Raw genomic sequence first — 9,857 nt, forward strand, 5'->3', positions numbered from 1 at the left:
ACTCAGATGCAGATTTTGATTATTATAACAATATACATATTAAGATGGGAAAAATTATCTTAATCCCGATGAAAGGCAATGAAATTACTGAAATTAAAGACTTTAGCGCCATTGTATCTAAAATCAACGATGAAATCCCGTACTTTGCCAAACAGCTTTATCAATCAGATAAAATAACCCTAAACCTTGACCATTTTAATAATTATACTGAAGCTTATTGAAAACTAATTAATATTTAACGATTCAGTCTCTGTCATTCGAGGTACTCTTGAAACGAAAACGACTGACAATCTACAACATGTAAACTCTCTCCTTCGATCATATAATTTCGTGCTCTCGCTCCTCCGTCTTTTCTCTTGTGCCATTTCATTCCCTAGCCTCTGACATTCTTAAAACACTTGCAATCTACAACATATAGTTGGCAATAAGCAGAAAGGAATTATATTAGATATTGGTCTATTGGTCACGATTTGAGCTACTAAGTAACTAGTAATTACTTTGTAAATGACTTGAATTAAATATAATCAAGGCATACTTTTTTTTTGCTCTTACTCCCATAAGATTCTGCAATGAATAGGTCAACTCGCTCTTTCCCTTCTGCTAATAAGCGACAACGTAAGGGTGACAAGTGTGATAACAACAGAGGGCGGAAATGTATCGCCATAACGCGATAGAGGCGTCACAAAGAAAAGAGAAACCGAGGGCAATATTGAGCGAGAGTGACAAAGCAAGGGAATGAGATAGCACACTAGAACAGATGGAGGATCGCCAGAGCAAAATTGCATGGCCGAAGGAGCTAGTTTACTATCACTCTTGCATCTACAATCCCTTGCGTTTTTTGGCTCCCTCTTCTTTGCATTCTAACTCAGAAGTTTTTTTCAAGTTCTAAGTTTAGTCACCAGGAATATTCTTTACCTTTCCATTACTAAGTATTCTTATTTTCATGTATGGAACTTGGAAGAAAATATAACTGAGAACGCATTACTAAGGTGACGATGAATATATTTTATTATTTTTTATAAGTGTATTCACTTGGTTTGGGAAGTGGCATTTGTGTCGTAATGAAAGTCCAGTTTGAAATTAGTTCAACATGTTAAAAAAACTATCTTCCTTATAATTCTACATGTAAATTGATGATCTAGTGGTATAATCATTTTTAAGACCTGCTGTCATGCTTTTTACTATCTTTTAATAGATCATAAATCCATCAATACAAACTCCGAAGAAAATAAAGAAAAAAACATCTACTATAAAAACAAATAATTCGAAAAATTCCTGATAAAATTAAAAAGTTAATTTCAACCATAAATGCTCCATCTTAAACTATTTTCAAATCCCTGTGACAGTAAAGACTTAATTATATGACATATAAAATAAAAACACAAGAAATAATTCATTTCCATTTTTCCTTTGTTGTATTTTGGGTAAGACGGTCACAAAGTAATCTTCAACCAATTATACTCCCTGGCTCAGATCTTCGACGAAAAGAAATAAAAGAATTAAAAAATAATAATAAAATTATACTGTTTCATGAAATTAGAATATATTTACGTTATTTTTTTTTTATTCTATCATAATTATAAAATGCTAGAATCAATCTCAATACTCTGAGAATTATGCGTTTCCGTTTCTGGTGTATCTAAACATATCCTACAGATTATCAGCTTCACATATGAAGTGAAGAGGCGCTGAACATGTATGATCCGCCCACTGTCCATGAAAATCTCTCCAGAGAGCCACACAGTTCTGTGCAGTGTGAGAATTGGGTTCCCCGGGACCAAAATCGGTCTCTTTGACGATCTCTTGTGTAGATGAATACTCCCATATGTTTTCCTCTATAATGTCTGATATTCCAATCCAGAAGTGGGCATCTTTGTAAATAAATACATGTAATCTGATATCGGCATTCTGGTTCCCCATGTTAATTTGAAGAAAAAGAAGTTTGAAGCTTACATTACAAAAATTCAAAAAATAGATCTAATTCAGACTCTACATGGAAGACAATACGTATGCTCAATCGATAAATAACTGACAAATCAACATGTGCATGCAAAGAAAAATGCTTGTGTTATTATCTGTTGCACTTGGAGCAGCATTTCAAAGAATCATATACATTGTTTCTAATTGCGGATTACTACAGAGCATGAAACTATATTCTCTTGAAAGTTACTCAAGGCCTGGCTGTGGCTTTTCAGATAGTTAGAGTCAGCTTGGGTTCTGGGTTCGGCTAGTTTAGAATGGAACTGTGCACATGCCCCCTGAAAGGAAGATAAAGAATAAAACTTTGACATTTATCACATTACTTCTATTTTCATCCCAAAAAAAACAAATCTGTTAATACTGACCATGAATAATAGGTCTAATTGTAAATAAAGTAAGGTTATTATTCTGAAGTAATTCTTTATATACAGGACAATATCTGTAATAGTCGTGTTCGACAAATAAAAAAAATTGTTGATTGTTGCTTTTAATCTTCAAGTAACTTTTATTTGGTATGAAAATATCTCCCTTTCCTCTCCTTAAAATGACTACAGAATAATGAACTAAGGTAACATTTTTAAACAATCAAAGGCCTAAATCAATTTTCTGAAGTAAATTAATAGTTATGGACCAAAATTTTGAATTTTTATCAAATAAATATAATTTTACAAACTAAAATCTTGTTAGCTTTTGAAAGCTTCAAAGAGCAGATTTGAGCAAAAAATCAGTGAAAACTGCTTTACTCTCTTAAAAAAATGTTTTTGTATCATTTTGTATCTTTATATGACTACCTTGACATATGTGAAAATTAGAAAAATTTAAATATACTAATTATATAAAAATAACTAATGAATTCTTTAAAAAGAAGAGATTGAGGAAATTCGGGTTAGCCAACATATATTTTAGTTAAATCATTTATTTTAATTTGGTAGCATCATCTGACAGACCCTATGTGGTATCTTTTCATGCAAAAGGAAAATCATTCAACCTTTTGAAAAAGAATGAGCCATTACATGATTGGAAAGAATAATTTTTTATTCTTAATGTCAAGGAAAAAGAAAATGATTTTGACTTGACGTTGCTCCTTAGTAATATTGTCTTTTTTAATCGTTGAAAAATTCATTAATTTCAAAATACAATAAATATTAGAATAATTCGTCTTTCATAATAAATACACACATACACACACATCCTCACTTGCCCATTACTACAACTTGACACCAGAAACATATATCAAATAAAATTTCGTTACTATGTGTCTTGGTTGCCATGGTAACAGCCGGAAAAGTTGAAAAAATTGAGATTTTCAACTACTTTGAATCTTTATTATGCCGTAATAAAGACTTACAAAAACAAACAAACCATTCTCCCAAAAACATGACACCTTGTTGCCACTTATGCTAAAAAGAAACTATTTAGAATTTATCTCTTAGTAAGTGGTAACCATGGGTACATTTGGAATACATTTTAGATGCTGAAAATGCTGAAAAACGCTCAATATTCACAAATGATAGATATTACATGATCAAACTCAATCAACAACCTAAGAAAAACAATAAAAAATATTTGACCCTAAGTAATTAGGAATTGGCAATATCATTCTAAAAATAACTTTCATGGTTGCCATGGTAACACAATGTAACCAGGCAAAATCCGTTGCTATGATTGGGTTAATGCTACTATCTTGAGGAAATAAATTAAAATCCATGGCTGGCACACATACATCCTTAGGACCTTGCAACACCGACAACATAAGAAAAAATTGGGATTAATTGTTACTTTGCAGTGTAACCATGGAAACAACGTACCAGTTGTTTAAAGTGATATTTTTTTGCTGCTTTAGGAATTTACTTACCTTTTAATCAAGAAACATATTATTTGACTCACCTTGAATAGTACTTATCTGGTAGAACTAAAGTTGAATATCATATATTGATAAAGTTTATTGAAAAATACAACACTGTTGCTATGGTTACCAAGAAGGGAAAATGTTCGAATTTGTTAAATTTTATATCAATATTAAACCCTTTGTACTTTTTGCATCCAGTTAGAGATTGGGTGGTAGTCAAAATTGAAAGTCAAGTTAGTTGTTCGTATATATCAATCATAAAAGTTTTGGGAATCTACATACAAAGATACGTATCCAAGGAAACAGAATATTTTTCAGATCTTTATGCATAATTTTTCGGCTAATTTCCATAGCAACGCTCTATTTAAAGAATTGAATTTGAATTTTTTGAAATGTGAAAATTAGGGTCACACCAACGCCTTTAAAAATGATCATCAGGTATATAGAAATATGCTTTTTAAAAAGATAGGATACGATTAAAACACTAAGAGAGTAAATTTAAAATCCTTTTGTGGTATTAAAACCATGGTAATCATTGCCAACCTGTAAGAAATATCAAATTTCGTCCTTGGTATGTTACAAGGATCTCTTGTCTATTATTTGCTTGCATTTCAACCTATAATTGTTTTTATTCTTAAGTGTATGACTTTATAAAATTAGATGAACAAAATTATTACTTTTAAATACTTTGTTTCCATAGTAACGTATGTAATAGTTGATTTACCAAACATATTTATCATGCATTTTAGACATCAGGCCTTCAACTTTCAGAAACATTCATTGCCACCTGTTTGCTTTGCTGCGAACGTTAACCGTGGGACTCTGAACGTGTTGAAAAATGCCATTTTTCAAACGTTAACCATGACACGTAGCAACCAATTTTTGCCTGATTTGAGTTTACGGTAACAAAGACTTTCATCATAAAGAGTTTGGAGAAATTCTGAGACTATGCGTGCCACAGCTCCTATATAAAAGTTCAAGTCATTACAGAGAATGGCTCTTAATTAAAAAAAAAGATATGTATATGTATATGTATATATATATATATATATATATATATATTTCATTGAAATGTTATATAATTCATAATTGAAAGAAAAAAATATATTTAGAAAAGTTTATATTACCTGTAATTAATCAATTATTTATTGAACAAAATTATAAACAGTGCAAGAAGTCTTACTTTTGTGTTTTAGTTTGTTTGTTTTCAATCGCGCATTTTTCTAAAATGACTCTAGGATATATGGATTCTCTGATATTGGTAACTTATAAATGTTTTAAAATGAAATAGGGAGATAACGAACAGTATTCTAGCTCATAGGTTAGAATTAAAGTTCTGACACTTGAAAGTTTTTTTTTCTCGTTAATTATTCTGTTGAAGAAAAATATGCGATTTTGTAATTTTGACATATATCTCTGTTCATTCATGTCTGACATCATGTAAAAAATGACAACCTATACATTTTCATGTAAATATAAATTTTATATATATATATATATATATATATATATATATATATATATATATATATATATATATATATATATATATCATATTATAAATTATATTAAACCATATTAGGTATAAGTGGAGATTCCTGATTTTTTTTCTACTTTAAACCATAAATATGTGAGGTTATTCTGATTACGTTGTCTAGCAAAAATAAATAAAATTAAATCTAAAGAAACCTAATGTATTTGTAGGAATGAACTCTGTATTGCAAACTGCTGCACCAAAGCTTATAACAAAGTTCTGATTACAAATCATTTTCAGTTGTGACTAAACATAGGCTTTCTGAATCAAATATTCACCCCTGCATCAAACCAGCTGGCAGTCGTGTGACTGAAAAAATAACACTTTTCTTGGAACTGCATCCATCCCAAATGACAACCTTTAAACAAAATTTAAGAAAATCGTTAAAAAAAAAAGAACACAAAAAACCTTCTATTATTACTATTTAAAAACAAAGAACTTGTAACTTACTTTCAAGGGAATCAATAATGAAACCAAATAAAACTATGATAACACATAGAACCTTCATTCTTCTTGAGAATCACACATGTGAAATTAGATAAGATTCTTTCTTAGTCACAGATATTGACTCTTGTTTGTTTAATTGTATACAGTATGAGATGTATATTCATGTAAATTTTAATTTTGTTTTTCAAAAATATGAACTCTTGAAAAAAAATTGCCCTAAATGAATTTTAAGTTATTTACTTAACGGCAAAAAGGAATGTGTAAGGGGATAATCTGAGTGTTCTCAGAAATATTTTAGATATCGTGATAGAGTGTTAGTCGAAATCAGAAAAACAGTAAGTTTACTTTAACGTCCTAACATTTCTTTCAATTGCTCAAAATTGTTTCCGTTGACAAGCCATGCAATACATCAAATTATATAAAGCTACTGACAAATAATCATTTTCATTGCGCAATGCATTGATATTCAATTGAAATAATTTAATTTTGGTGCGTCATTGGATAAAAAATTAGACTATATTATATAACCTGGGTTGCCTACGTCACAATGACTTAGGTCAAAACGTATCAATATTCAAATTATGTACAATTTGAAAGCATTTTTGAAGGAGAAACTGTCTTATTTTCTACACTTAATGATGGAAAATTAAATTATAAGGAATGAATTCAATAGCTACCCCAGTTATTCTGGTATAACCTGGGTTTGAACAGTTTACGCTTTTTTATCAACCGCTTGTCTACGAATTTCTCCATTCAAGATCAAGGGGTGCAACCGGTCAACAAGGTAATACTATGGTTACTTCTTTGTGGCACCTGATACAACCTCTGCTCTAAGTTTGTATCGTTTAATTGATTTTTCGAGCATGATTACTGTTCATTATTTTCATATATTATATTTTCATATAAATAAGTTGAGTCTGATTCGTCGAGAAACACTTGTTAAAAAACACTATTACCCGCTGAATAATGAAGCCACGCCCTCCAGCGTAGCAACAGTTAAAATTGCTTGACGACGGGTGTTATTCCAAAAAATATTGACTGCGCGGAATTCATGCGCGAAAGGTTTACTGTAATATGTATTTGTATAAAACCATCAGTATAATAAAATAAATATTGCATGTAGTTGAGTGTAACATTGAAAATTTTCACCCCTCGAAAACCATTGTCAACCTCGACTGCGCCTCGATTGACAATGGTTTTCTTGGGGTGAAAATTTTCAATGTTACACTCAACTACATGCAGTATTTATATAATATTTGATCACAAGAATTTTGTAAATTGATATTTAATTTTACCATTTTCATCAACTTTTAAAGTAACTAGAGTGTTCCAAGGAACGCATGTATCGCCTGCTTTGTAGTTTCATTAAAGATGAAATAAATCTAAGAGTGGTCAACTATTTATTCAATACTAGCATGATCGTTCATACAATTGCCTGCAAAGAAGAAAAAAGCATCCACAGTATTAGACTGCAATAAAATCTGACGATCAAAGAAAATATGGTTTCTCAACCCTCAAATGAATAATCATTCAGCAGTCTTTCACCGAATACATTCACTGGATTTTATCTTCGAGAAAACGACAGTTTGTCAAAATTTACATTCTACAGAATGAGATATGTCATATGCTCAGTGGCAAAAAATAACCTTAGGACGGACAAGTTGATAGAGTAAAAAAGCATGAATGTGTGACTAAGCGATACTAAGCGATATCCTAACGACGTTAGACCAATATAAACACATTTTTATCATACTACTGTTATATTAAATATGGAAATTTTTTTTGTTCTATTAACCCTGCTTGTTGGTTCTTTACTAATACCTTAACAAAACCAGCTGAGCCGATTCCACATTTAAGGTAGCTACATGTCAATGTAATGATTAAAGTTTCATAACTTCAAAGCTACCGTATATAGTCGGTTTTTTGGGAGTTTAACTTTGGTCCAAAACTCAATGTCCGACTTATAGGCGAGAGGAGACCGAAATGTAGTATTTTTAAACAACTCCAATGATTATCATTTACAGATGTTTGGATGTATTATTTTGTTAATGTACTCTAATAATATGCCTACTAGTTTTTACATATCTTAATATCTTTATTTTATCTTAAGTGTGTATTATTTATTTTGTTAATTATTTACGTACCTAATTCTTTCGATTTTTTTTTTTATAAAATTGAATAAAGAACCCGAATTTGCGATTGTGAAGTATTCATAAATACATACCGTCTTAAATATTTTGATAAAAAGTTTAATAATAATTTGTTAAAAATAAAACACAGTAAAATTGTTGACTCTTTTCATACTCCATTGTTAATGTAATTAATTGTTTTCCATTTACACAGTTGTTTTCTCGAGGCACGTGCCACTACCTAAATAAACACAGTGTCAGGTAAGCGAAAAAAGGTAAATATAAGAGACAGTACGAACGAAAACTTAATCATGATAATTGCTAATAATATATCAAGTGCAACGTTTATAACCAGGAAGATATGGATTAAACATCGATATTTATAAAAATTTGGGCGTCATTTCTCAAAACATAGGTTTAACATTGTTTAACATTAGAACATTGACTTAAAATTGTCAACCGATTCTGGCAAAAAGGTTACACCGACTTAAAAGCAAGTCAATGGCAAATCCCTACAATATCAGCTTAAAAAATACAACCGACTTACTTACAGGCGAGTATATATGGCACTTTGCCAAGATACGTGGTAAGAAAGTGTCATATAGAAGACCAAAAAGAAAACTTAATAAAATTACTTAATGATCCCAGTCTTCTCAAAAGAAAGACCACAGTCTAAGTTCTAGATTCTAAGTCTAGCTCTGTAATGTATCCTCACAAAATGTACCTTCAAATAAAGTGCCATCAAGAAGCATTATCTTGTTTTATTTATTTCATATTTGTGTAGTATTTGTTTGTTGATCGATATAAAATTAATATAATTTAATTCTAAGTTCATGTTTCATCATGTATCCTATCATTTTAAGTCTTGATACAATGACTTGCAGATTTGAATAGTTTGCAAAGTCCAGGAATTTAGATTATTTACAAATAATTGAAATTCATTATAAATCATGCTGAATGCAATAATGTTTTTAAAATATTCTTATTTTCATTACATTGATTTTTATTAGGTCACCTGAGTCACTCAGACCTATTGCTGTTTTCGTCCGTCGTTAACATTTTCAGCTTCTTCTCTGGAACCACTGAACCAATCCCAACCAATTTTGGCATACAGCATACAGGAGTGAAGGCAAACAAAATTTGTGAATTTCATGGTCCCTGCCCTCTCCCCCCGGAGACTGAGGAATGGGGCTTAATCCATCAAAATTAGTTCTATCTTTAAAAAATCTTCCTCTTTACTCCTGAACCGAAGCCGTCAAACTGTTGGCATGATTGTAATAAGCATTGGTTTTTCTACCAAAACTGTGAAATTCATGGCCCCAGAGTCAGGTTCTGGTGCTAGAAGGGGGCTATATGGATCATATAGTGTAAGTGCATTATTTCTTTTAAAATCTTTTCTGCTCCTGGTTACTAAACAGACTAAGTACATAGCTATGATGAGCAAGTATACAGCCAAGTTTCATTACCATGAATAGTTCCTTTACTAGCTTCAAAGATATCTCAAAATTTTCACGCAGTACTACCTTTTGCAAAGATATCTTCGTTTAGTTCACTCTTAATATTATATATTTACCTTCTGCCCCTTCTTAAATCCACCAGTATATCCAAGACTGCGTACATGTGCCCCCCTTCTCCCTTTCGTCCTAACAATATTTGCCAATACAAGTACATGAATATATATATATATATATATATATATATATATATATATATATATATATATATATATATATATATATATATATATATATATATATATATATATATATATACTAAACTATGCAACATTGAAAAGAAAATTAATGTACAGGATTTTTTTCTTGTCAAAGAATTTTGGTATGACGATCCTTATGTTTAACCTATTTTTTTAAGCACCATAGTATCAGTAAATCATGTTGAAGCACCAGCTTATAATGTT

General features: G+C 30.5%; 1 protein-coding gene across 1 annotated transcript; it reads right to left on the reverse strand.

The window, feature by feature from the left end:
- Positions 1 to 1,392: 1,392 nt before the first annotated feature.
- LOC133188967 (perlucin-like) lies at positions 1,393 to 5,882 on the reverse strand. The gene is made up of 5 exons (XM_061324434.1): positions 5,814 to 5,882; positions 5,642 to 5,721; positions 2,171 to 2,258; positions 1,655 to 1,871; positions 1,393 to 1,475 (listed from the first exon to the last, which is right to left on the reverse strand). Exons 1-5 carry the CDS (start codon positions 5,869 to 5,871, stop codon positions 1,448 to 1,450), a joined length of 471 nt encoding a protein of 156 aa, XP_061180418.1. The 5' UTR covers positions 5,872 to 5,882; the 3' UTR covers positions 1,393 to 1,447.
- Between the last annotated feature and the right edge of the window lie 3,975 nt (positions 5,883 to 9,857).

This window comes from Saccostrea echinata, unplaced genomic scaffold (genome assembly GCF_033153115.1).
Source record: "Saccostrea echinata isolate AGI-Se365-2 ecotype Australia unplaced genomic scaffold, CSIRO_AGI_Sech_v1 ptg000001l, whole genome shotgun sequence".
NCBI lineage: Eukaryota > Metazoa > Mollusca > Bivalvia > Ostreida > Ostreidae > Saccostrea > Saccostrea echinata.